The 27,911-nt window shown below is 42.6% G+C and overlaps 3 protein-coding genes across 16 annotated transcripts in view; 1 reads left to right on the top strand and 2 right to left on the bottom strand.

Moving 5' to 3' along the window:
- The window catches only part of PRELID2 (PRELI domain containing 2), an 80,115-nt gene extending 79,603 nt beyond the window's left edge, over positions 1-512 (bottom strand). Inside the window, exon 1 of the mRNA XM_025209543.1 lies at positions 470-512. The gene's annotated coding sequence lies outside the window, so the exon portion shown is untranslated. The remainder of the gene's footprint in view (positions 1-469) is intronic.
- The window catches only part of GRXCR2 (glutaredoxin and cysteine rich domain containing 2), a 40,897-nt gene extending 26,199 nt beyond the window's left edge, over positions 1-14,698 (bottom strand). The window contains exons 1-2 of one of the 5 annotated variants that reach the window (XR_003095124.1): positions 13,928-14,698; positions 432-512 (exon numbers count right to left, since the gene is read on the bottom strand). The gene's annotated coding sequence lies outside the window, so the exon portion shown is untranslated. The remainder of the gene's footprint in view (positions 1-431; positions 513-13,927) is intronic. The other 4 variants (XM_025209534.1, XM_025209535.1, XM_006028176.2 and 1 more) reach the window with 4 other exon arrangements.
- The window catches only part of SH3RF2 (SH3 domain containing ring finger 2), a 107,765-nt gene continuing 89,375 nt past the window's right edge, over positions 9,522-27,911 (top strand). For 8 of the 10 annotated variants that reach the window (XM_025209524.1, XM_025209525.1, XM_025209526.1 and 5 more), the window contains exons 1-2: positions 9,943-10,063; positions 11,226-11,723. In XM_025209524.1, the coding sequence (XP_025065309.1) occupies positions 11,298-11,723 (426 nt within the window). In that variant the 5' untranslated portion in view covers positions 9,943-10,063; positions 11,226-11,297. The other 2 variants (XM_025209528.1, XM_025209530.1) reach the window with 2 other exon arrangements.

Below are 27,911 nucleotides of genomic sequence, written 5' to 3'. Positions count from 1 at the left end.
GGGCAGGCTCAGCTGTATAAGCTGGGCAGTGGCAGCCTGGGAGGGAAAGGTGGGGGGTCTTGAACAGGGGTGGCACTGAGAGGGGTGGATACAGGGGAGCTAATGAGAATTTTGGGGTGTCTATAGACCCCCCTCCCCCCGAGACCTCCCTAGCAGACTTCCCTTGGAGAATTTTGATAGGCAATCAACTACTAGTAATGCACAGGTAACCTGGGTGGACTGGGTTGTGTACCCCCTTCTCCAACTGAAGGGAGATGTTGGCAGGGCAAGTGCTCTGTGAAGGGAGAGCTGCTGGCTACGTGCAGTTTCGCCTTCCCCACAGACAGTCAGATCCATACTTTACATCTTCACTATATACAAATTTATTACTTTATATAAGATTTACAGAAACATACTCTTAATCAACATATATACAATATATCATCACTTACACAATACTATATTCTATTAATGGCAACTAGAGGATTACCCCATCTCAAGGGCTTCACACTCCACGCAGGAAGTTAACGACCCTAGAACAAATAACAAACAGGTAAGTAAAGGTGAACCATAAATAAGTGTCAACAAGGGTGTCACTAAAATATACATATATAACAAAACATTTAGACTATCAAGATTATAGGTAATATTTACATAGTCCTATATCCCCCCTCAGGATACAGTTAACTATCCCACTAAGAATTAAATTTAATTTTCAATACTTGTCTTATAGCTTTACATTCTGTCAGATCCAAATCTATTTAAACATTAAATATAAACATATTAAATATATATACTCTATCACTACTTAGCCTCATTATATCAGATTAATGATTTTAATATACCCCTTAGTTTAGACTTTACCAACTTGCACTCCATTCTGGAGCCTTGGCTGCATCCCCATGGCCCTGGCTGTTGGGGAAGAAACTCCCCCTGTGCCCTTTAGGCTTTTCCCAGCCCAGCCAAAATGCCCCTAAAAACTATAATACATTTAAACTCGGGGAGCCCTGCCCTTCTAGACTCCCCCTTGAAGGGTCAGCTCCACTGACCCAGGTGGACCCCCTGCCTCCACCTCCCCTGTGGGAATCCCCTTCCCCAGGAACTCACACTCCAGGGAACAGGGTGGAGGGTCCTTCTTTCTCCCCCAACAAGTCACCACTTCTTCTCCTGAGGTGCCAACAGTCTCTTTCTCCTTCTGGGCCCACCAGCCCTGGTGGCCCTGTGTACCATGTTATGCACCAGTGGCTTAACTCTTTTGCCCAGGGTTGGGGTCCCAAGCCATCTTGCCAGGTTTCAGGGCCTCGGTCCATGCTGAAGCCCTCTGTGCAAAGCTTGGGTTTCAGATGCCTGACCTCATGCTGGGGGGGGTTGCAGGTCCCAGCTGCCCCATGCAGCTTCTGGGGCCTGGGTCCACTCCCAGACCCTCCATGCAGCGTTGCCTGCAGTGAGCTTTCCTGGCCTCATGCCAGGAGTTGAAGGCCTGAGTCGCCTCTTACAGCTCTCAGGCCTCGGTCCCATTTGGACCATGCTGTGCACCGTCCATGCACTGACCCCTGGCCGCTTACTGGGGTTGTGGACCCAAGCCGCCTCATATGGCTCCAGGGTCCCCTGTCCATGCACCAACCCGTGCACCATGCCTCTGGCTGCACGCCAGAGGTGCACACCAGAGCTGCCTCATACAGCCTCCAGGGTCTCACCCCATGCACCACTGTCACACTTCTCAGCAGCGCTGCTGTGGGCTACACCGCTCGCCGCTCCCCATTCAGTGACAAGAAGGGGTCTTCGGGCTCTTCTGGAACCACCACATTTGCCCCACTGAGCAGCTCTCCCTAGCTCTTCTTTAGCCCATCTTCTTCATCCCTCAAAGCTGTGTCCGTGTGCCGGCACGCTGTTCTTTTATAGCCTCAGGAGGCTCCGCCCCCCCCACCCCAGATTGCAAAAATGACCAATCAGGGTGAGGGGCAGTAGGGTCCTCACCCAGGCCCAGACTCTTCACCTTGCTCTGGGCAGGGGCAGGGCAGCCTCTCTTCCACCACCTCCTGCTTGGTGGGAAAGTCCTACCAATGGCTTAAAGCCCTTTTGAGCCAGCAAGCCGGGCTGCTACCAGCATGCCTGCCACACACACTGGTTTGTGGCTTGGAAGATTTAAGAGATCAAAGAAGTTTATTTTCTATTCTGTCTGGGTTCCTATGCCATGACCATTATGGTGGTATAGGAACCATAAAACCTAAATTAGAACTAGGCAGGTGGTATGTACAGCATCCATCACAAGACTACAGCAGCTATGTATTGTTAGTTGCCTTAGTCATGTCTCAGACCAAAATAATGCATTGGAAGGTGAGCGTCAAAGTGAGCTAATCCAAATTATATCTACCAGGAGTGTAAAGACAGCTGCTCACACAGACACCTCTCCCCCAACAATCTTATCTCAGGCATTGGTTTTAAAGTTTGGAAGCACAGGTAGAATCTTCTCCCGTTTGCCCGCCTTTAAAGACAACAGCAATAGCAGGCCTGTGTGTTGTGTTTGTGGGTGGGTAGGAGGACAAGCTGTTAGTTTTAGATCTATAATTTGTAGCAGCTTGTAAGTGGCACCCCCTCTCCTGCCCTCCACAATCTATAAAAAGAGTAAGAGGTCCATGATTTCCCTGTAGGAGGAGGAGTGTGACATACATTTGTGATATACAGTATAACAACAGGCTTTTTATAAACTCCCAAGTGAAATGCTGTCATGCATATGCCCTCTGTCAGCTCCATCTCTGACACGCACACGCACTCCTAATACGTGGCGCTCATACAGAGCTCCCTTAGCTGCAGCTCTGTGTTGTGACATTGCAGAGGCATTGTAGCACGCATGATTAGGTGGAGGGATGTGGGAGGGAGTCACTGAGGTTTTCCTAATTTGCTAGCCAACCTCCCTAGCACCAACTATTTGGGTTGGCACAAGCATGAACCATGCCCCACTCTTGGTAGGAGATACCCCTGCACAGAGGGTGCACAGCTTCATTCCCCTCTTTAAACTTGGCAAGCATTGCTATTATAAGTTAAGGACAGAGAGATACCTGTAAGTTAAATTTGTAACACCATTTTTCCAACAGGCATTTTTCAGAAGTTTATAACATTGTCTTTGTGCTGAAATATTCAATATTTTTCCTTTGCTAGAAAGCAGATGTTCTTGGAAAGTTGACTAAAAATGGTAAAGGCATTCTAGAGGACCAAGAAAGCTGCGAGAAGGAGAAAATATACTTTTGCTGTTAAAAGAATATGACTTGGGGGAGCAGGGAAGAATACACCCTACTGCCTCAGTGGTTTCAGTAAAAAATGTTAAATACAGCAAGGCTATCAAATCTGTGTCAGTGAGGCAAAGCTAGATAAAGAGGTTACATGGTCTGGGTCTTATTATGGACTGCCACAGACTGGCTAGATGTTCCTGAAAAGCCACAGAGCCTTTGTCTTTCCCTTCTACAAAATGGAAATAACTCTACCCACCTTTGTAAAGCATTTTGCTCTCCATAGCTTTTAAGAACAAAATAATACTCTATAAGACATACTCTAAATATTACTCTACAAGTCCCATAATGCAAGCAAAAGGGGGCACTCAATACAGAAGCATAGCTCCTCACCCCAGGCAGTCATTCAACCCCCAGGACAGCACTGCCTGTAGTCACAGCTATTTTTGCACCCCCTTTTCCCCCAAGGGCAGCGCCGAGGGCAGCACAAGTTGCCCTCTCTGTTAGTTAAGCTACTGATTCAATGACTTTTAGAAAAAATACAAGGAAATAGTTTTGTCATAAAGTGTAATGAATCTGTAAAACGCATCCTATGGATATGGTTGAAGGTAAAAACTTAGCTAGATATAGTGGGGAAAGGGGCTTGGACATTTATATGGAAAACAACAATACTGTATCTAGTTACAAGTGTCTAAAGCTGGTGCATTTTGAAACAGAACTCTAATTTAATCCAGACTCCAGCTCTTCAGAATTAGAGGAGATGTAATGTGGAAGATAAATTATATTCTGTGTCTAATGTTGAGGTTTCTTGTACCCTTTTCTGAAGAATATAATACGGGCCACTGCTGAAGGTAGAACCCTGGATGGGAACAACCATGGTTCCAATCCAGCGTAGCAGTTGCAATGTTCGTGAACATGCTCAAAGGCAAAGATCTTTCAGAATTACTCATGAAAATACTTCACATTTCAGGACAGGGTAGGCAAAGGCACAATATTCCAGCTGACAGTCTAAAGCAGGGGTGGGCCAGATGCGGCCTGCCAGGCCATTCTATCCGGCCCACAGGGCCCCTAAAAAATTTAGAAAATTAATATTTATCTGCCCTGGGCTGCTTGTCATGAGGCCCTCGATGGCTTGCCAAAACTCAGTAAGCAGCCCTCTGCCCAAAATAATTGCCCGCCCCTGGTCTAAAACAATGACTCTCAACCAGGGTGTCAGGGCACTCAGGTTGCTGCAAAATCCTTCAAGGGTGCTGCAGGAAGTGTGAGGAGATAGAAAGATAAAGGCAGGCTCAGTTTTCAGGTGTGAGGAGATAAAAGCAGGCTCAGGCTCTCTTTGCCTGGCTGCTCCCCACTCCAACTGCCTGGCCCCCTCTGCAAAGCAATAAGCCCCGTAATAAATACATTACATTTTGAAGTGGGAGGCCTTTCAATTCACAAAAGGTATGGAAGGGTGCCTCAAGTCTACAAAGGGTGCCTTGAATCTAAAAAGGCTGAGAACCACTGGTCTAGAGGGCTAGGGATAGAAATTACACATAAACTGGTTTTAGTAATCAGCAACTGATTTAAACGGGTAACAGAACGGAGGTTCAGTGCACATAAACCACTTTCAAAATGGCCAGAATTGGTTTAAGATAAACCCGGTTGAATATAGCTTAACTTATTTAAGTCAGCTACTTATTTAAGCCATAAGCTGTTAAGTTTACTATTTAAGCCAGACTTATTTATGTCAAACCAGTTTAAAGAACTTCTGTCACTGATCCCTTCCTGGTTTAAGTTATCTTACAGTCCCCCAGCATCCCAGGATGCTTTGCAGCCCTGGGCTGGGCTGGGCTGGCTGTCTGCTCCACCAGAGCAGGGTTGGCCCCACCTCTCTGCTCCCCAGCCTGAGCACTATCACTGCTCCGGCTGTCTGAGAAGGGGTGGGGGCAGGAAACTCTTCTCCGGACTGAAGTCTCTGCCAGGCTTTTCCCTGCTCTGGGGAGGGAGGTGCGGCCAGACCCTGGCCCAGCCCCCTGAGGCAAAGGTGGGAATCAGAGGGGATAAAACCCTCCCCCCCACTGGCATGGGACCCCAGCCAGGGTCTGCCTGGCAAGGGCATAACAGCCCCTGCCAGGCTTTCCCCCCTCCACTTGTCACTCTAGCGGCATTGGGGAAAGGAATGGCCAAACTGGTGCAGGCTAGCCCCCTGAGGCAAAAGAGGGGAGGGCAGGGGGACAGAGGTAGATTTAATCTTCCCTTCTCTCTCCCACCAGCACAGGAAGCCAGCCAGAGTCTGCCTGGCAGGGATACAGCAGCCCCTGCCAGGCTTTTCCCCACTTGCCACTCAAGCCACAGGAACCAGCGTGGCAGGGGCTGCTGCTGCAGGAGCTGGAGGGAGGATTAAACCCCTCTCCTCCCCCACTTCACCTCAGGGGGCCGGCCTGGGCTGGCATCTGGCCATGACCCCGGCCTCACTGCTCCAGTGGTAAGCAGGAAAAAGCCTGGCAGGGGCTGCTGCGCTCCTGCAAGGCAGACCCTCACTGGGGTCCATGCTGGTCTTGGCCTCAGGGTGCCCCCGCCCGTGCCACTAGAAGAGCAAGCAGAGAAGAGCCAGGCAGGGGCTGCTTCCCCGCTCCAGGCACACCCTGGCTGAGGACTGTGCAGGCTGGAGTGGGGATTTAAACCCCTCTCCAAACATACTCAGTGACCTGCCAAGGCCTGGCCATGACCCCCCCTCCACTAGCTTGAGCAGGTGGGGGGAAAAAGCCTGGAGGGCTTCTCTCCCAGCTTCCCTCCACCCTTTCTACCACTGCCAAAGGGAAGGGAGGGCTTGCTCTAGCCCCTAGCCTTAGCCACTGCATGCAGGTGGCTGCATTTCTGGAATCAAATGTGAATGTCTATTCACCTGCTTCTCAGTTCAGCCTATGCAGTTTAGACTAACTTGCAAAGACTGAATCGATTCAGGCTCAGGCTTTTTGAATGTCTGTACTTAGCCGAGAAGACAACTACAGCACCTCATCACACCACCTCAGACATTGAGCAATTCATTTGGGACTTTGCTCTTCCCATTAATAACAATAAATCTGACTCAGGTGGGAAGTGGAAGACAAATTCCTATGAAATTCCTATGAAGCTAGATGTGTTCATTCTGTCCTCTGTAATTGATTTCAGAACAGAATCTTTCACTAGCAGTGATACTTCTGGGGAAATGGTAATCTGTACTATTATGTAGGCTAAATGTGTGCTATGTTTAACATAAAACAAGCAGGCATGGTTATTTGGGTAAATGTGATATCTTTTATTAGACCAACTGAATAGGTGGAAAAAATATTCTTACAAGCTTTCAAGCACAGGCGCCTGAAAGATATTACATTTACCCAAATAACCTTGTCTGCCTGTGTCCTTAGACCAGCACAGCCAGAACCAACACCCCTCAGATAAAAATGTGTGCTTAAATACCTGCCAAATCAGTTATGTACAATGGGCTAAGCATGGATTGGGATCCAGGAAAGTCTCATAACTTAATCTCGGTTCAGACACTGATTTGTTGTACGGCCTTATGCAAACTGATCGACATATCCCAAGCTCCCCAGCTATAAAATGGGAATAATACATATACTCAAGGACCATGCACAGATTAATTAGTGCCTGGGAAAAAAAACCTTGCAGATTTAAAGGATTGTATAACTGCTAAATATTGTTATAGATATGACCATATTTTTTCAACTATAAGACGTACTATTATTTAAGACACACTTCAATTGTCAGACTCAATTTAAAGAAAAAAATAAAACTTCAATTAAGGCACTTCTATAATGCATATTAGAGCTCTCTACTTTTTCTTTTTCACTCAAACTTAAGACAGGTATTTTTAGAGGAAATATTTCCTGTTAAAGTGTCTTATAGTCAAAGGAATATATTTTATCTTAGGGTGGCACTTAAGAGACTCCAATCAAGATCAAGGTTTCATTGTGCTAGGCAATCCACACATATGAGACAGATGAAGAATGTCAATCCCTCTGCCTCCACCCCATCTTCTTCATTTTGTAGATGGGGAACTGCCTAACAAAAAGATTGCTATGATTACTCCAAGTCCAAGTATGAACTGACATTCCCATGTGATTACAATCAGTGTAAATGTTTATAACTAAAAGTTGAAAGCAGAGAGGCAGAAAAGTTGAAAGGCTATTTCTCTCAAATCCTCAAAGAACAATTGCTATGTTATAAAATCCAGCCCTGCAAGATGATGTGTAGGATTGGATGCTAGATTCGGGTCCTCTTCTAAGATTATAGAAACATGTAGTCTAATATTTTGAACTAAATGAGAAAGATTTTCAAAAAAAGCATCACCCAGGATATGAGGACTAGATTCAGTAGAGTGCTATTTTGCCAGTATTTTTATCCAAAGCAGATTAAGGATTAAACATGGTTTAAGTAAAATTATCATAATGGGCAAAATATGGAAAACTTTTTCATTTAATTTGTATTTTTGCTGGAAAAATTTGGCTATAAAGGGTTCAACCAGCTCTGTTCAGCTGTTCTCAAAATTAAGTCCCTGTTTTATTGCTGCTTATAGAGGGGATGAGGAGAAATATGGCTAAGAGTAAAGACCTACCAGAAGCACTGAATGAAACTGGAGCAAATACAAATCGCTAATTTAAATTCAAATCCCTTTCTCCTCCCTGGAGTACTTGTACAGTAATAAAACATGCTCTTTTGCGAGATGGCAGAAATTTGTGAGAAAAATCTGCTTGACTCATCCCTACATCTAGTTATCTCCCTTGCTACAAAGCCAACGCATGAGGATAGATGAGCGAAGGCAAGGATCTGGAAAGGAGGTCAACTGATAAAACAGGAGCTGCTGATATCAACAACAGAAATTAATAGGCACCATGAATTTCCTTCCATTGCCTGCCTGTCCAATTTCTAGACAGGGCATTTTGTTATAACTTGGAGCTAGCACTTAATTAGAGAACAATCCTTATTAGACAATGCTTTGTTGAACAGAAGTGCGAAGATGTTTGTTTCAGTGCTAGATGCTGTTATTTTAAGGTGTGATACTGAAGTGCACTGAGTGCCCAGGGGCAGACAAGAGTTTTGAGCTTCTGAGATGAAGGGTCAGCAACTTGCAGAGCTGTAAATCCTGCTGAGCTGGAAAACTTCAAAAAATCCCCCATGCCTATTGGGCCCAGTTCTCCTCCTACTGAAGTTGCTAATTTAATGGGAGCAGGAGCAGGCTCCCTGCTGTCTGTGGCATTTATAAGTCCAAGTATTACTAGAAAAAAAGAACTGTAGGATGAAATAGTTTCATTGAAGTAGCTGTGTCTGGGATACATTTATGGGGACTTATAAGGGCAGGACTTTTTTCCTCTGGATCACTTCTAGAAACAGCTGGCGCACAGTTTGCTACCCCAGATCCCAAACTCCCTGGACCAGATTCTCTACTCTGACCACTCTCCCCAAGGTACCTCAGTCTTAACTGGAGCCTCTTCATGCTATTGAAGAACAGCAAATAAATAAATAATGGAGAGCATTTGGATAGAGTTGGGTCTAAAATAAGACTATCCCTTCAAATGAGTATCACTGCAAAGTTGAAAACAAGCCGCCTAGATTTAGTTGGAAGTGAATTAACCACCCCCTGCCAATGATTACTTTACTTCCCTGGAATTTCTATCTACATAGTAATGACAGAATGAAGTACAGTACATTATTTTGCATTCATTGAAGGCTAAAATGCCTTTACCGATGATTAATAACTTGGCTCCTTCAAAAATAATATCTGCCACACTGTGATGTCTCAATAATTAGTTTAATAATTGGTTAGCATTTAACCTACTGTAAATGTAATAGCCAAGCTAAATTAAATATGCATTTAAGAGCTTTAAAAATATGCCTTTTGGTATATACCAACTAGTATGTTTATATACCCAGGCCTTGTTCTATTTTGAAACTATCAAATAGTGTGTTAAAGGCTGTGAAAACAGGCCCTTAGTGCCCTGCTTCCTAACAAGGCTGTCACAATGTTATCTTTGCTATGAATTAAACATTTAGAAAGGAGTAAGTACGCTTTTTTGTGAGCCTGTGTGGAACACAACCTGTGGAACAGACTGACATGAATGACATGAGGAGCTGGAGGCAAAGAGCTTTGTAAGTTTTAATAAAAGGCACATGAACAAAAATACCATGTGCCCTTACACCGTTTGTATGTAAATGATACAATACTACAAAACAAAGTAGATCATCAAATCTGATCAGACAGTTGCTTCCCACCTCTTAAGAAAGTATCACATGTGCACATGCCATTGGAGGGTCACCAGCCTCCAGTATCCGTCAGTGCTGGATGCAGACAACTAGTTATATAGACCATTGGTCTGTTCCAGTACAATAAATCCAATGCTTTTACAATGCTGAGTTAAATTAAATACATTCTCAGAAATAGAAAGCAACACGAAGCCAGATTTTTTTTCTTGGTTTTGTGTTGCTTAGTTGAGAGTTCCTAAGAATAAAGCTTTAAAAGTGGTTCCACCCTTTTCTCAGAAACAAGCTCAGCTGTATAGAGAAAGACTCAGAGCCAGGATCTTATCTCACTTCTGCAGTGCACGTCCAGAATACCTCCACTGAGGTCAGATCCTCCAACCCAGCATCTGCCTCCTAACCAGGACCAATAAGCAGGAGCTTCTTTCTGAAACTTTCTGGAGAGGATCCATCAGGCAGTGATGGAGTTAACAGGGCTGTGCAAGTAAGTTGATCTGTAAGCCAGTAACATAGATAGATAGTTGTTAAAGTTTTCAATAGGGCTGCATTTTGGGGAGGGAGTGAGCTGTCATCCCTTCAGCTGTGCAGAATTGATCTTGCCTATGAAGGGTCACAAATACAAGGTTAGTGGTACTCAAGAATTAATGATCTCTAGATTCTGCTTAACAAATGAAGGCTCAGTTAAACTGATTATAACCCTCTCTCATTAGTGGGGAGAGGGTCCAAAGTATATCGACCAGGATTACTAGGCAAAAGTACAGTACAAAATCTCTGTGTCCATGCGAGACAAATAAGCCTCAGTGGGTTTTCAGAAGGAAGGTTTCAGGGTTATCAACATGTATTTCAACATCAGAAGAAAAAGGATTATTGGTAAATAGGATCTTGTTGGGATTATACACACACACATACACACTCATACACACAGAGCCTCTGAATGTGTTAAGGAACTATACATGTTTCCACAAGCCATGACCTGAATCCAAAATTCATACATGTTTCAGTTCAAATGAACAGGCAGCTGAAAAAGGAGCTAAACAGGTTGAGTGACTTCACATTGTGGGAGGAATAATGATTACTTTTGGGGCTGTTTTGGATAAGCGAGGCAGGTGAGGATGCGACTGCAGAGCTCCTTAACTAGGTATAAGAATAATACTTGTATTTGAATGGCTTTATAGAATTGCTGCTAAAAACTAGTAGAAAGCAAGCTTAATTAGGAAGGATCTTAAAAATGAAATAGCATGTGGGTGTTGTAAGATGTGGGTGTGTATGCATGTGAGTGTGTGCGTTTAGCTAAACAGTAATAGAGACAGTGTGTGTGTGAATAAGGTTCAATATGATGTTTACCTTATCACCTAACCAGGTGGAAATCTTTTATTATTGTATTCATAACTAACATGGTAAGCAGGAGACTGCGTAGCATTAAAGCGTTAAAGTGTTCAGATGTTACACGCAAGAAGGAACATTCCTGTCCTGTTTCAGTCAGTCAATGATGCTTTGATTTACAGGCATGAATTAATATGGTTAACTCATTCTAACCTACAGTTATTTATCTGCCCCAGCGAACAGAGCCCGGATCTGTTCTGCAACCGATTTGAGCCTGAATACTGTTCTTCTCACTAGTACTGAATCATAAATGACTCACTTCAGACTTGGATGCGAGAGCAAAGTATACATTTGCAAATTGGCTCGTGAGGCATTGCTTTGCAATGTAGGTGGGATACATTACATACTGTAGCAGTGAAGTTCTGCTCTTTTTTTTTCCCCCCTCCCTTTTGCTTCATGCAGGATGGTTTTCTGATCCTAGGATTACAGCATCGTTTTTGAGGGTATGAAAAGGAGCCACCTATGCTCAAGTGAATGTATCATGTGGACTTTTCTGGCCTGGCTTACAACTCAAGCTCTCCACTGAAGATGGATGATTTAGCTTTACTTGACCTGTTGGAGTGTCCTGTGTGCTTTGAAAAGCTAGATGTCACAGCCAAGGTGCTACCATGCCAGCACACCTTCTGCAAGCCTTGTCTGCAGAGAATACTGAAATCCCAGAAGGAGCTGAGATGCCCAGAATGCAGAACTCTCGTCTCCTGCAGTATTGAAGAGTTACCGTCCAACTTGCTTCTAATTCGCTTACTGGATGGTGTCAGATGTGGACAAAATGTTATGAGATTTGGTTCACTCCAAAGATCTGGGGTCCTGTCCTCTCCTGCCTCCATCAGGAGAGTCCCAAGAGGTTTACAACTTAATCAATACAGGCTGGCACCAACTCCCAGGATCCATATGGAAGGGGTAAGCAGGGTTCATGTTTCTTAGTATCTTCATAGGCAAAGAGAGTTGCAACATTATGTGCCAAGAGCTGTGAAACCCTTCATGTTAGTAACACTGAAAAAAATACTTGAGAGAGAGTGAGATTATTTTCACTTGATAAAGCTGTCTGCTTTCTCCCTGTGATATTTGGATATTTTGAGTTGATCTCAGCAGTAACTACATTCAATCTTAAGCTTATCCAAAAATAGCTTGCCTTTCTGAGTGCAAAGATTTCAAGAAGGCAATTTCAGGAATTTTCTGGTGCTACCTGACATCAGTCAGGCCAGAAATATTGTGTGCTCCAACTTTCAGGTGATATTTTGCTGTGTCTATCACCTGTCCAAAGTCAGGACTGCATTAAGTCAAGAATGCAGAATCACAGAAGTTAGACCTTCAAAAGCCTTCATATTTCATGTCTCTCCTGCCTGAGTTCTAGTGATAGAAAATGCTATACAAGAGCAAGGCAGTTAAATAAGGTTATTTTTTCCTAGGACAGTTTTTCCCTTAATGCTTTGTCCAGTCTGATTTTAAAGTCCCACATTGTTTCTGCCATTTCCCATAAGGGTACAATTGTTTTTACTATATAATAAACATTAGGTATGATATAATATACAGTTAATATCCGTGCTAAACAAATGATACAATATAGTCTTATTATATGACAGTTATGCATAATATAATTAAATACGAGTTGTATTTTACCTTCTGAAGGAGGGTGGGTTCATTTTACCTTCTAAAGAAGTGTGGGTTCATCTGCATTTGCAGTAAAGATTGATATGAAGTTTAATTTTACCTGCACTAGACCTCCTGTTCCTGATGTGCCATTTCTTCCATCCTGAGGCACTTGTTGTATAATGTTAGCCTGAATCCTTCAACATTCAAAATGTTTGACTTCAAAGGCTTGCAAAGGCATAGAGTATTTGATAGAGATATAAACTGGCAAATGAATATATTGTATGAAAATATTCACTAAAACGCATGTGCTTGGCCTATATGGAAAAGTTTGCATTTCTATGCAAATATATTTGTATATAGTTAGAACTCTATATAGTACAATAGAGTGTAGCCTATTCAAGTACAATTTGGTATATGCATTCAACTAAATCTTTTAACCTTGATTCTGTTAGAAACTCTTCTTGCAGACACAACATTAAGATGTTATTTGGAGAATGTCTCTAAGATTTTCTGTTGGTATAAGAAAATGTGAATTGTTGCCCCTGAAGTTTATGCACTGGAATTCCTTCTGGTGTGGCCACCAAACAGCAGAGCTGGTTTAAGGGCATGGGTGACCGGTTATTATTAATCAATGTTTTAAATCCAGCCCACTTGTGTAGTGATCAACAATTCCCACATCTGACAACAACAAGATGGGACACATGAAATGTTTACCTCTTCAAGGCAGCTTTCTGAAAACAAATGTCGTACAGCTGATACTATTGTTAGTCTTGTTATAGCTTTATGCAAGAGGTTTCATTTTCCTCAACTTTAACAACTTTTAGGTCAGGACAGAAGCATGTCAAAGGGGGGATAATGTGGACACGCTTAACCTGTTTGTGGTAGATGAGAGCTAGTGGTTCCGGGATAGTCAATCCACACCTTTTATCAGCACTAAGTTCATATTAAAAAGTATTTATAATTGTTAGAAGTTATAGAAAAGACTGAAGACTGGCTTTGATTATTTATATGGTACATTCCAGATGGGTAACATGCAAAGACATATGGAAATTAAACTCAACAATAGCTTGGTTCCTTGTGATCTCCTTGGCTAGGGATAGAAATTACACAGAAACTGGTATAAAGTGATCAGAAACCAGTTCAAATCTGTAACACAAAAGTTCAGGGCACATAAACTGCTTTCAAAATGGCCAAAACCAGTTTAAGATAAACCTGGATGGATGTAGTATCAGACTTAACTGATTTAGGTTAAATCTGATTATTAAACTTCTGTCCCAGATCCCTCCAAGTTCAAGTTAATTCACAGTGTCCCCCCCCAGCATCCCAGGATGCTTTGCACCTCCCCCATAAACCCCACTCTTCTCCCCTCACAGGGTGGGCTAACTTTGGCCCAGGCTGTCTGCTCCGGTCTTCTGGCCTGAGCCATGGCAGGCATGTGGCTGCATTTCCAGAATCAATAGTGAATGTCTGCTCATTTGTTTTCTGGTTCAATCTATGCAGCTTAAACTAACCTGTGACAATTGAAGTGATTCAACCGCAGGCTTTTTGACTGTCTGTACTCAGCCCTTGTGACAATGAACAGTGAAAGGTAGGGACTTCCCAACCAAAGAACCCTTCATGGGCACTTCAGCTTGCATCACCGCAACGTCACTGTATCATGCCTGCCAACAAGAGTGACAGTTGGTGCCAAAGATGCCAAAGTACCCAAAGATGCATTTTCTGATACAAAACAGCACTTTGCTAGGAGTTTAAATTAGTCACTGATTTATTTCATGCAAGCTGCGAGTCATCACACAGCTATAGTTTTCAGCCACTATCACTGTGGGCTGGATTAGATCCTAGAGTGAAGTTTCATAATTTATCCCATTCAACAGGCTTGAGTCATCCAAGCTGCAGTGAAAAGCATAAATACCTTTAAAGCCATCCTCCTTTTCTTCCTTTCTTTTTTACAACCCCCTCTCCCTGTGCCTCAGATTTTACCTTCTAGCCTTCAGGACAAGTGAAAACCTGTTACAAATATTTTGTAACAGTGTCATTCATCCATTTGCTGCTAACAAAAACAGTAAAGATGAACTCAGAGTCAAAACAGCCAGTCAAGGTATTTTCCTACTAGTTAATGGCAAGTGTTGGGCATATTGCTCTAGTGCTGCCATAGTGAGGAAGGCATTTAACTTCCCCATGCCTCAGTTCACCCATCTGTATAAAGGCTATAACTATATATTATATAGGAATACTGAAAAACTTAATTAACTAATTAATAATATAAAGCACCAAGATATTTTTTCGCTGTGGGGTGCAGAATAGTCCACACCAAGGATGCCTTGAGCTTGGTAATTCCATATATGAGCCACTGTGACACATTTCATTTGCCACCCTGTTGGATCATGCTTGCACACATACTAGATCTAGCTGTTAATCCTAACAATTAACCTCAGAAATGCTGATGTAGTGAGAATGGAAGGGTAAGAAACAATGACTTTATCTTGCCTCTGTAGCATGCCAGTTGTTTTAATCATGGAGAGAAGCTGGAATAATCTGAGGCTTCAAAGCAGTTTGGTCTTTCATGTGATGTTGCTGATGCTGTGCTATATTTATCTGGAGGAGAATGGTATTAGGAACAAAGGCAGACTGGGAGGAAGGATGGTTCTGACAGCACATGAGTAGGGATCTGGGGACCTCAGATCCAGCTCTTTCCTCATAGTTCCTGTGTGATTTTATGCAAACACCAGATGACAAGGGAGTCAATGAGGATTATCTCCAGTGCCTTAGCTCCCCCAGCTCTAGAATAGTGATAAATAGACTCCCAAGGCTTAGAAGCACAGTGTGAAGCTAGAATTAATTTATGTTTGTAAAGCACTTAAAAACCTCGGCTAAAAAGTGCCAGCAGTTCCTTTTCTAAAGCCCATTTAAATCAATAGGAGCCCTCATAGGCTTAAAGTCAGGCCTCAGATGTACACAGCATTGTTACTGTAGAGCCAGTGTAAAGGAATCTTGCAAGACTGCAATCTTGTGTGTATTTTTTAGACCTCACAGGCCGCATCTACATGAGAGGCTGACTTCACAGTAGCCCAAGTCTAATGCATAGTGGCATCGTGTGGCAGCAATCGTGATGCGACACTACTGTGCAGTAGTTTCGGGCTACTGCGCTGTCAACATCACAAAAAAGCTGTTCATCAATGCTGCTGCTCAGTAACTTGGGTTAGTATGTGTTTATACCTGTAGTACTTCATTTAGTACTTGTTTATACAAGTATCCAATGACTGCCAATAATGACTGTGCAGTCAGCATCTCGTGTAGATGCAGCCACAATGTAGAGAAATAAGTTTGACCTTCTGGGTTGTTTTCCCTCTCTTCTCACCCCTTCAACTAGCTTTGATAATGCTCTTGAAATGACTTGATTACAAAACAACAGAGTTTAATGATGAATAGTGGAAAGTGCTGGCCAGATGCAGAGAAAACTCTTGAAACATACTGCTCTCTGGCTCCCTCTTTGTAATGATTCAAATTGGTGACTCTTCTCAGTTGAAGATTTTTGGAAAAACAAGCTGGTGAAAAAAAAATGTAATCATTCCCAAGAGAAAACCCATTACTGCCTTTTCTTTACTGAAATTTCCAATCTGATGCAGAGTAACAAATGAGGCTGCCATAGCCATCTTCAAAGACTTTTTAAGAACACTTAAGAAGAAGGATGTTCATACCTGAAAGCTTTTCAAGAACAATTTTTCCAACTATTTAGTTGGTCTAATAAAATATATCACATTTAACCAAAGAACCTTGTCTCCCTATGTCCTTAGACCAACGCAGCTGCAACCAATACCCCTAAGACCTCTTGAAGAACTTTTAACAATTCACATTTTAACCTGCCCTCTCCTGGAACAGCAGTATACATGCAATGAGACAAGCTCACCCCCCCCCCCCCCCCCCCCCCACCCCCCACCCCCCCTCTCTGTCATTTCATCTAATCCCTAACACCTCCCCTGTCCAATCTTTCATCTTTCAGCACCATGCAGATAATACATCCCTGCTGTGCAATAAACAACTCTCTCCCCCATATCAGCAAACAATTCACTTACAGACTAGATCCATGGGAACAATTTTGCACAGGGTGCACGGGACATGAGTTCACTCTTGATTACACCATGGGATGATGTTTTGTAGCATATCTTTGGGGACATTCTGTGCAGACCTTTAGCACTTCTGAGAAGGTAGCTATCAAGGGAGAGGTGAGATAATTAGTGTATTTTAAATTGTTGGGGAGTTATTCAAAGCACACTGTAGTCAGCAGAAAAGAAAAGCTACCATGGCAATGAATGAGCTTTGGATAAGGGCCTTGGATAGTTCCTTATTATAAGCATCTAATTTATAGGCATCCTTCTGAGGACAGCCATTTATACAATCCTATTCCCTAATAGTTAATTCAAGAACAATATTAGTCCATTTCTTGAGTGTGCACAGATGTCATGCCCATTTGCAACTGCAATGAGAAGATCAAGTAAACCCCAATGGAAATGTTCTCTCTTTCCTACATGGAAAACAGTGAATTGACCTCTTTATCTCCTCTTGATTTTCATAAAATGCTAATTGTCATTGATCAGATGTGGCATTTCATCCTACAAAGCTAATAAAAAGATCTAGATGCCATGCCATGCTGTGCCAAGGAGAGAGAATCATAAAGGCAGAGTGCAGGATATATTTCACAAACTCATCCTATTTACAGTATGGAGCTGGAAGAGGTGGAAAGAGCTTAGTGCCAGACACAAGACTATTTACTTAGAGATTCAACTCCCACGAAAGAATCCTTTTAACATTCCTCCCCAACAAGCAGTAGCTCTTCTTCCTCTTGAGAAGGAGTTTCTATGAAGCCAAAAATTAAAACAAATCCCATCACTCCTCAACAAGCAAAGAATTCAAACCATTCCAAGTGCTGCATGCATACAAGCTCCAACGGAGCTGCTAAAATAATATCATCAAGACACAGATCATAGCCAAGAATTTCTCAGTCAGAGCCCAACTCCTAAAAAGTTCAAGAGTATTTTAGGTTCAAATAATCTCTAGTGGTTTCTAACCTGGTGACACTTAGACCACTCTGTGTACATGAATATAATGTGTATGACATAAACGGTAGGTATGAATCCATAGGGGTTAGAAAGCAAGCGCTACGAGGAGAGGCTAAATGTGTCATGTATGTTTAAGTCTGAAGTAAAGGGAGGGGGACGTGGGAGCAGTTTTCAAATGTTTGAAAAGCTGCAATCAAGAAAATGAAGCAGGGTTTTTCCTTGCCACAGACAGCAGGACAAGCGGCAATAGTTTTAAACTGTAGTAAACCTCAGTTAGATCAATTCTGAAAATGTTTCCTAATGGTAAGGAAAGTAGGACAGTGGAACAAGTTACCATTGGAAACCGTAGAAGCTCCTTTTGCTTTCTGGGAGATACTGTATAGGCATCTATCTGGGATGGTTTAGGGCTAGAAACCCCTAGATTTTTGCAACAGGTTGGACTAGCTGACCCTGGAAGTCCCTCCCAACCAGAAAATTCTATGGCTCATATACGAGCAAGTGCTAATGGAGTATGCATCCCTGGAGTGAAGGGCACAAGCCATTTATTGGCACATAACATACAACTCAGGAGTGAGCGTGGGCTGAATTCTGACAAAGGAAAAGCAAGTAAAACCTAAGCTGTACAATTTTGTGTGCCTGTCCAGAGAGGACCAGACTTTGGTTTTCAGTGTTTCATTTGCAAGGTACCTCCACAATAAACTACACAGAACTCGGTTTATCTAACTGAGAGGGACAGAGAGTTTCTGGGAACAGAATGCCAGAGAGAGTGACTAATTCAACCTGAATTCTTTGCACCAGTGAAAACCCTCCTCTCCACATTGCACTCTTTTCATCCATGGGAACAGTTACCTCATACAAATAAACTAAATACAACATATTTTTGACAAAGAAAAAAATGGAAAGTTTCTGTGCACTGCAATGTGCATGAAACTGCTATGCTTCTTTGAAGTGTATCAAGTACACACAGAAATGCTGTTTGGTGACGTGAACTGGGTTAGGAGGCAAATTACAGGAACAAACTGAGTCAAGGAGAAAAAAATCAGAGTATGAAAGTTACCCCTTAGAAGAAACAGAATATACTAAGCTAAAGCTTATGATATTTTCTATGTGCATGAACTGAGTACATAGCATCCCCCTACAGCATTTTATGGGAGATAGACAGATTCCTCCTCTATTGAGATAAAAATATTCAATACTCCAACGTTGCCACCTTCATATGAAGTCCTATATATAGCCACTATGACAGTATTTTCTTATCTTTCAAAAACCAAAGAACATCTCCAACTCTTTTTGGAGTTGACAGACAGGATTTTGATTGATGGCTCTATCCAAAGCATGTCGGACATGCTTGACATTTACATCCAAGACCAGCAGTAGGAGACTCTTATACTGCCCCATTCATTCTGCTGCTTTCCCTTCTCTTGCATCCTGTTCCTTTCCTGTCTCAGTAGTGACCTAGCAGTAGACATATTCCTGCCCTCAGTAGTTAGTCATGTTAGTCTAGTTAGTTAGTTAGTGGGAGGACAGGTGCTGAGTATGCAAGAGGAACAAGAGCCTTCCTATCAGTGCCTGATCAGATCATAGAGGGCTCAGGGCAAGGCACACCCTTCTGTTTCTTTGAAAAGGAAAAGTACTCACTCCCTATCTAGCACTCACCATACAAGGCCTTTTGGGCGTATCCATTGTGTTAACTAAGTGCCTGGCCATATCCCATCTGGGCTGTGTGTAGTGCAGCAACTAGAGATGAAGCCAGTTATTTTTCCTAGCATTCTTTACCTAGTAATGAGCTGTTCTAGCAAAGAAGGAGGCACTCTACACTCCTTGCCCCACACAATTGCATCAGATCAGGGTTTGGCTCATGAACAGCACACAGTATCCTAGATGTGACTTGACTAATGAGTTCCATAGTGCAGAACAGACACTGTCAGTGTGCACCTCTGCATCCCAACATCATGTGCATTTCTCCCAGTCTGTAGATGGTTTTAGTGCTGCACCTACTGGAATCAGAAAGCAGTTCCCTTCCACCTGGCAATATGAAACTCAGTGTGGTCCCTAAAGATGCAGCAGAGTTAAAGCAGCAGAACTGGAAGTTAAATCTTAAAGTAGCTCTACATACACTGCCATCCTTCACCAATACAGTTACTGATACATGTACAAGGTGATGTTATATCTTTCATTCATTTTTATTAAAGATGGGTTTAATTGAAAGCCAAAATTATGCTCAACCACAGGGAAGGAAGGTGGCTTCAGATGTGAATTTTGCTGTACTAACAACTTTGTTAAAAATCTGTTTGTGAATGACCTTGAGAAGAAAACTGGTGTAGAGGGAAGGATGAGGCACAAAAGTTCACTTCAGATGTGAGGAGGTACTAGTGTGCTCAGTGCAGGAGTAACTGGATACAACCTGCATGCGCAGGAGGTCAGACTGGATAATCTATTGGTCCTATAAGGGGTTAAAATCTAGGCATCTGATACCCAATTAACAAGCTGTGCTGGGTGTTGATGAGCAAGACACCCTACTAGGGATGCAGAGCAAGAATCTGCCAAATAACTGTGTGGGGGAAGAGTCCATCACTTGGGCCCATTTATCACAAGCATAGAGAAACAGCACTGATGTTGCAGATTGCCCCACAGTTGCTCAGACAATTGATAAGGGAACAATAATTTTCATTCACTAGCCATTTTGTACTGTTCAGAAGCTTCCATGCAAGCTCTCGGCTTTTTATCATCCCAGAACATAAGTGCAATTCTGACTTGGGCATGCATGACAAGAATGGCAAGACTTCACTCAAAGTTAATTAGGACTATGAAAGGAAGAATGTTAAGCTAGGGTAGCACAGAGCAGTGAGATATAGCAAAATGACCTGCACCGTGAAATCACAGGAGCCGGTTTCCCTGGTTCTACAAAATTAGGTACTGAATTGCAAAACACATAAAAGTGTTTTAATTTGTTACCAGGGCAATGAGTCAGACTCAGATGGCAAGTCAAGAATAGAATAACACAGGATTTCAGCAGCATAGTATGTTCACATCTTAAATATTGCGGTCAGTGAGGAGGCTGAAAGTCTGAGCCTATTTATTCTTCTCTCTATTAAACTTTCCCCACTGGTTGATCAGCAGCTTTGAGACCATGAAGTTCCAGTCATATGGATTGATTTTGTAATTTTCATCGCTGGAGGAAGGGGAGAAAAAAGGCATATTCATGTGTCAGTTTGCCTCTAGTCTGGGGGTGATTTAAAAAAATGATCCAAGAGGTATGAGGCTAGTTCTTGACAGGAAGAACACTGATTCATTGCTTCAATTTTAAACTTTTCTCTTGGTATCCTTCAGTTCTCCTCTGTCTTTCTCCATAGGAAAACTAAAGAATTTGCAATTAAATGCTGAGCTCTGCTTGGTTACTATTATTTGCTTGGCAATTTGACCAAATGCTCCACTCAGTGCACTTCCACCGAATGCTCCATCAGGGCCTCGTTGTGCTAAGGGGAAACATGATCCCTTTGTCGGATTTTTGCCTTTTCCATCAGGAGGTGCACATGGGTACTTGGACCTACATTTTCAAATGCTACTACTGACTGTAGATGTCTCAGGTTTTCGCTTTCTTGACTGAGGTCCCTTAAGAATAAGTTCTTTTCCAAAGAGACAAGTACATATCCTCTGGAAATCAGATCCCTTTCAGATCTTTTAGTTGGGCACTCCACAGGTGCGCCTCCCGCCCCCCGCCCCCCCCCCGGCGACGCCCTAAAATTCTTCTTCACTTAAAAAAAAAACAAAAACCAAAAACCTGGAGCCTCAACATTTTGGAGAAGCATAGCTTGCTTCCCTGAAAACTGTCATAGACTTAGGAGGTATGTGCCAGACATTAGAAACCCCCTCATATATTACCTGTAGGCCACGGCAGCCATACTGTACACCCATTTCTGAACAAAATGAGCATGTGTAGATAGAAGCAGTGACATCAAACAGGAAAGGTGACCACTGTAGAAAGGCCATGTATCTATTCCTTGTTTGTGTGTACAGATTCATAGATGCTAGGGTCAGAAGGGACCTCAATAGATCATCGAGTCTGACCCCCTGCATAGGCAGGAAAGAGCGCGGGGTTCAGATGACCCCAGCTAGATGCTTATTTAACCTCCTCTTAAAGACCCCCAGGGTAGGGGAGAGCACCACCTCCCTTGGGTGGTGCTCTCCCCTACCCTGAGTATCATTGACTCCTACATTTTAGGAGCTGATTTGCATCAGTTCACAGGTGGGAATCACAAAAATCAAGCTTCATCCAAGAAGGAGCTGCTTTCCCTAGGATTTGAACTGAGGATTTTGAGAGTGCAAGAGGTGGCATGTTGTACCTGAACTAGAGACATCCTCTTAGTATGCATTCTAAGTATCACTGAAACCATCTTCCACATTCACAGACATCTCCCGTCTGTCCATCGCCAGCCTCAAGCCATGCACACAAGTATCTCTGGGAAAAGGGAGGAGGAAGATTTCAGAGTGTAATCTGGCAGCGGTGTCTCATGCCCTGTACTCTCCACCAGCAGGGACCAGAACAATGGGAATGATCTTGTCTCAATATTAATGGGGTTGGAAGTTCCACTGAGTTTCTCCAGAAGGCCTTGCTGCTTCCCCTGCCACATGCATTGGTTACATATGCATGCATTACTACCCTTTTGGTGGGCCTATCTACCTCTTTTCTTCCATTGTTCAGCTATTTCAGAAGGCACATAAATGTCAGAAGGCACAAAAATCTGTTCAGAAGGCACATAAATCTGAATGATACAGTCCAGCCCTCTAGACTCAATGTCTTGAGGCATCTTTATTGCAGTGAATATTCCAAACCAGTTTATGGCTGATCTCAACACTGACTAAAAACCTAGACAAGAGTGCTGAGCCTCTGCGTAGAGAGTGAGCACCAAGTTCCTTCAACTGGGACAAGGTCCGAATGATATCAAAGCAGCTTTCCTCCTGGAGGTTCCAAGGTTATGGTTAAAAGGATGCATCACCATTAGCCAAGTTCTTCTCAGATCACAATCACTTTGCTGGAATAAATGCTATAGTACCAATGGGAAAAGAGTCTGGGGCCTCGTTGAATGATTTTTAATGCAGTGAGCAGAGACAAGTTGGTTGATCTCTTTTCACATTTACCTGTCCAAACAAAGACACCAGGATTACTATGGCTCACTTTTAATGTGTAATGGAGAACCAAGTAGTCTATTCTATGGGTGTTTTTCATACCTTCTATGGGAAGAGTCTGGAGCAAGAGGACCAAAAGCCTTTCCCCATCTCTCAGTTTTAGGATTACAGATATTGAACTTTTCTGCTAGTAGAGCATTATGGCTGATTTCAGTGATTCTGCTGCTGTAGACAAACTACCAAAATTTTTCCCTACTTCCTCCTAACAGCTCACAGTTACCCACTCCTAGAGAGTGCACACATTGCTGCCCCACACTAAGTGATAGACTGTACAACTCTAGCAATGCAAGGGGATGGCAGGCTAGAGCAACAAGAAATACAGTTCTTAAAGATGAAGAATAGAAGCAGAATATAAATTTTCCACTGGTATTTAAAATAATTGTTGGTGAGGACTAAACTGTGGCTCTAAAGCACAAAGAATCATGACTGGGCATGCCAAGGGCTGACACATTTTGTTTTCAATGCAGTTTAAAGCTGTGACACACAATTTAAACAATGTCCTGGATTGCTGACATGGCAGTGGGGAAGAAACATCTGATAGCCATAACCAGGAGTGGAACAGCTGTGAAAAGGTTTCATGCAGAGATTGCAACTCATCCACACCTGCTGTAAGCACCACCAACCAGAAACATACTGTGACCCTCATCAGCTCCAGAGCCAAGCTGATTCAGATGGCAGGCAAATCATTCCCTCCCACAGTATCTATCCTCCTCTACCCCCATCAAAAAGGATGATTTCTCAGGGCCTATTCTTAATCTATCATCATCTTTTCCTACCATCTATATAATATTGTTTATACAGAGGAAATGTAGAGGGATGAGCAGCATATATTGCTTGCAGTGTTCAAAGGAAGCCAACTTCAGGAGTAATCCCTAAACTCAACTTTATTTTGGCATGAACTTTGCCTACGTAAACATTTCTCCTCGGGGTTTCAAGTGGGCATAGCAACACCTTATACAGTAATATCCTTATGCAGAACTATTGTGCGGTATTACTGTTAAAAACCTGACGTGCTCCACCTCAGGGGTGGGTGCATTTCAGTAGTGAGTCACGTAATTTCTGGATGTAAATTGTTCGGAGATCTTTTGTAATAAAACCTCTGGTGCATTATCTTTATTTTTTCCCTCCTTTCTCTTTCACCTCCCAATAGCCACCATAATAATAGGTTCAGAGGTAATGTTTGTGGGGTTGTCTATCCAGTCCTTACCCAATGCAAATTAGCTAGAAGGTTACATAAGTGCTCCCATTTGCACTGCCGAGGCGCCATTAACTGTAGTGGAGATGCACAAACATTGCAGAAATTAGTTCATTGAGATAACTGATGTGTGGCTCTATACATACTCTTTTGAGTTGCTTTTCCCGAGCGCTCTCTTAGTTTATTAATGACACCTGTGGCTTAGTGGGCTCTGGCAGCACTGTGGTTAAGGTGTCACTGTACAGCTCTACATACTCCGGATTCATAGTGAGGGGTCTCCACAGACAGTCCTAATACACGTGGATACCTGGTCGTTTGGGCTGGGGTGTAATAGTTGGCAAAATGCATCACTAGCATTATGACTCCCTTGTATGCAGTTGACTGCAGAAACTGCTGCATCTTAACCATGAATTTCATCAATTTAATAGATTTTCATCGATTTTATTATTTTATTTCAATGGGCGGCTAGGCCTGAGAGGACCTTCGAACACCTCTAACTTAAGCCAGTGTTTTCCACCTGTGGTTAAATCCATATCACCTTCATTATCCACTGCCATATAACTTGTACATGCTCACTTCAGGACTTTGACAACAAGCAGCTGCTTTAACTTGATGTCTAAAATGAGTTAAGGGAAAATAAGGGCAGTTTGGTGAGCTCTATTAAAGTGCTTTCACAGGGGGTGGATTTTGTTCTCCCTAAAGCATAAGCAGTCTATTTGTGCTTGGGAGATGCTAAGAGTCCGCCTAAGGGGAGAAATAATGCAAAAAAAACCCACCCAACTGTCTGAATCCTCAGAATATAATTATATGAAAAAGATTGAAATGACAAGTTCATTTTTGGTGGTTTTGTTCTGTGTGACAAGGCTCAAGTTATCTTGTCTATTAAAAAGGGAGAAAAACAGAATTGTAATGATAATGATTTACATTCAAATGGTGCCTCTTCCCAACTGGATCCGACAGAGCTTTGGAAACTTTGCTAACTGATCAGACAAGCCCTAGGAATCATTTGGTTTTCCCACTGAATTGCCATTATCTCTGAGGCAACAGTGTTGAAAGCTCATGCTGAAGATTTAGGTTCACTGTTGAAAGGGAGGGCAGGTTTTATGGATTATCTTCCCTCACAGAAATTGGTATGTCAATAAAGCCTAAAATCCATGTCAGCCTGTGTAAAGCACAATACCAGGACGTGCGAGACCTGGATTCAGTTCCCAGATTTGCTATGACATGAAGCAAGTCTGTTTGCATCTCTGCACTTCTTATCACCATCTGTAAAAAAGGGGACAATAATATGTCCTTTATCTCAACCTGTGTCTTTCTTGTCTTTTTTGACTGTAAGTTCTCCAGGGCAAGGACTGCTTGTTGTTATAGGTTTGTCTGGGGCCAACCACAATGGTGACTTTATCTGGGACATGCAGGGACCATAATATAAACAATAAGTATGGCAATTGCCACTAAAGTCGTTGCAACTAAGTAATATTAGATTGGGCATTTGTTTCAGAGTCCAAGCACCACCTTTTCTTTCATGTGCCATGTACTTTACACAGACATATGAGTTTTTGGTATTTTTACTCTGGTCCTGCAAACTGCCAGAATTCAAGCGGGACAAGTCCTGTATACGTGACACTCTGGCTTCTTACACATATGAACAAGATACTGTGCCAGTTTTATCTACCTAAAAATGTCTACTGTTTAAGAGCAATGTCTGCTGCAAGAAATCTGGAATAAGATCATCTAACCAAATGTCTGCCATAAAAAAAAGTATATTATTGGAAGCATATAAGAAAAATGTTAGTGCAGAACCAGTCCTAGTCAGCAAATTATTTTGAATGGTTAACAACCTATAAGAATGCCTAAAATACTGAGTTTACACCCCTGAAACGTCAGTGTAGACTTCACCCACCTATTAAAAGTTAAGTAGGTCTGGCAAAATCTGACATAACTTGACTGGTCTCAAACAATGGGAATCTGTAAATTGTTGTCCACTGTGTGCACTTCTTAGGAGCTTAGAAGCCTGTATGGTATACTGACATATGGGATGGCAGTAGGAAGGAGAGGAAATAAAAGATGAATTTATAGGAGAAGTTTAAAGTCTCAGTAGATCATCCTATTTACTTCTCCACTGGGTAATCCTCTGTTTTGTATTAAAAGGGAACTTAGTGCAGGTGTGAGATAATGGACTGACAGGACTGGAAACTGTTTAGCTAACAGAAATAGGCACACATTCAGCAGAAGAGTTGATTGCCTTGCCTCATTCTACCAATGGGCCTCACACGTGAGCCACAGAAACCAACTCTAAAGATGAAAGGGTGGCTCGCCCTTGAGGTAGATGCATTCTTTCACCTCTCTAATGAGCTTTCAAACAAGTGTTATGCTCCAGACAATCTTCATTCAAATGAATAGATGTTTCCAGTTCAGAGTCACGCGAGTCTAAATTGCTCCTGAGAGTAAACGTGTGCAAGACAGAGAACAAGAGTATGAGCCGGGAAGTGGTTTTCTGATGTGGATTCCTGCATATTAAGGTCAACCAATTCATTTCATACAGACCACCCAAAAGCTGACACATGTCAGTGATTTGTGGCCCTTGGTATGCTTCATTCAGACCACAGGCCAAATCCCCACAAACTGTACTTTGCTTTGTTGTAATGTAACCTGAAAGTAGGTGTAAACAGAGTTGAGTCTGAGAGTCTGGCACACAGACCCCACTGTCACCACTTCTCCCTGCTTCTCTGACATGGCACAACATGGGGAAGCCTCCGCCACTGAATGTCCCCTGGCTCCCAGCTGGATCCAATGGCTTCAGTCCTGCTGGCTGTAGGTTGCCAACCCCTGGCTGGCTGTAGGTTGCCAACCCCTGGCTGGCTGTAGGTTGCCAACTAAAGAATTGTCAGAGGTCCAGACTTATTAGTGACTTTAGATCCATGTAAGAAGCAAATATAGGCTATTTTAAAGCTTGTAAAATGAACCCAGAAATATGGTTGACATGAATTACAGCAAACCAGTATTGTATAGCCAAAGCTCTCAGCTGCCAATGGAGACTAGTCCTCTTCTATCTTTTTTTAAACATCTTTTAAGGGTTCTCTTTGAAAAGTAGTAGAAATAACTATTAGTAGAGCAGTGTAGCTCCCTTCCTCCCATTTTGACAGTGATCTTCATTCCTCATTCTAAGTGTGGCTTTTGGGGGGTGTTCTTTCAAAAACCTCAATGACACTTCACTATATTTGGACTCCTGACTGAGCACCAGGCATACAGCCAGTCTGATGGAACTGGAGGTAAGTGGGGTCCAATTTCATACACTTCCCTTAGAAATGAGTTCAAATTGAATCTCTGGACTTAAAATACCCTCCCAAATACTGGCTGTATTCAAAATATAGATCTAGATTTTGGCCCATCTCTACCCAAATGTCAATGAAATGGAAGTTGGAACCAAGGAGCTGGGACAATGAAGCCAAAAAGAATTAAAGGGATATTATCAAAATAAACCAAAAGCCCTCTATTGAGGAGAAGCCAAATTTGGAAGATTTCCAGATTCAGGTTTCTTTTTTCTTGGCAATAATTATCCCACTCTGTAGGAATAAATCATTCCTGCATATCAGACTATAGGGAGATATATAAAACACTGACATATAGGCCAACCACTGCTTCAGTGGGTCATGGACTTTTAAGCCCCTTGTGCATTTATATGAATAGTGTCATGCTTGCAGCTCTAGGGAAGTACACAGAGCTATAAGAACAGCATGAAACTGTGCAGCCTTTTATTTTGGCCCTAGTCCCCTCACTAAAAAATGACCATGTCTGCATCATCTCTGCTTCTCAATGTCCTGCCAAACCTTTTGGGTGACACATCTGGGTCTGGATGTGTTTTTCACGGCTCATTTACAATGTTCCAGTTCTATTTCTGGTCATCTCTTTCTTTCTCTCTGACAATGACTGCAGCCTGATTCCCCAACTGCCACTAGACAGAGCGGTTTTGGAAGTAATATTGAGAAGCTAGTGTTCAAAAGCCAGCATTTTAATGACATTTAAGGCCTGAATCTGCTTTTGCTTGTAGAATTAAAG

Source organism: Alligator sinensis, unplaced genomic scaffold (assembly GCF_000455745.1).
Source record: "Alligator sinensis unplaced genomic scaffold, ASM45574v1 scaffold135_1, whole genome shotgun sequence".
NCBI classification, from domain to species: domain Eukaryota; kingdom Metazoa; phylum Chordata; order Crocodylia; family Alligatoridae; genus Alligator; species Alligator sinensis.
The sequence above is the reverse complement of the archived record's forward strand: the minus strand, read 5'-3'. Positions and strand labels throughout refer to the sequence as shown.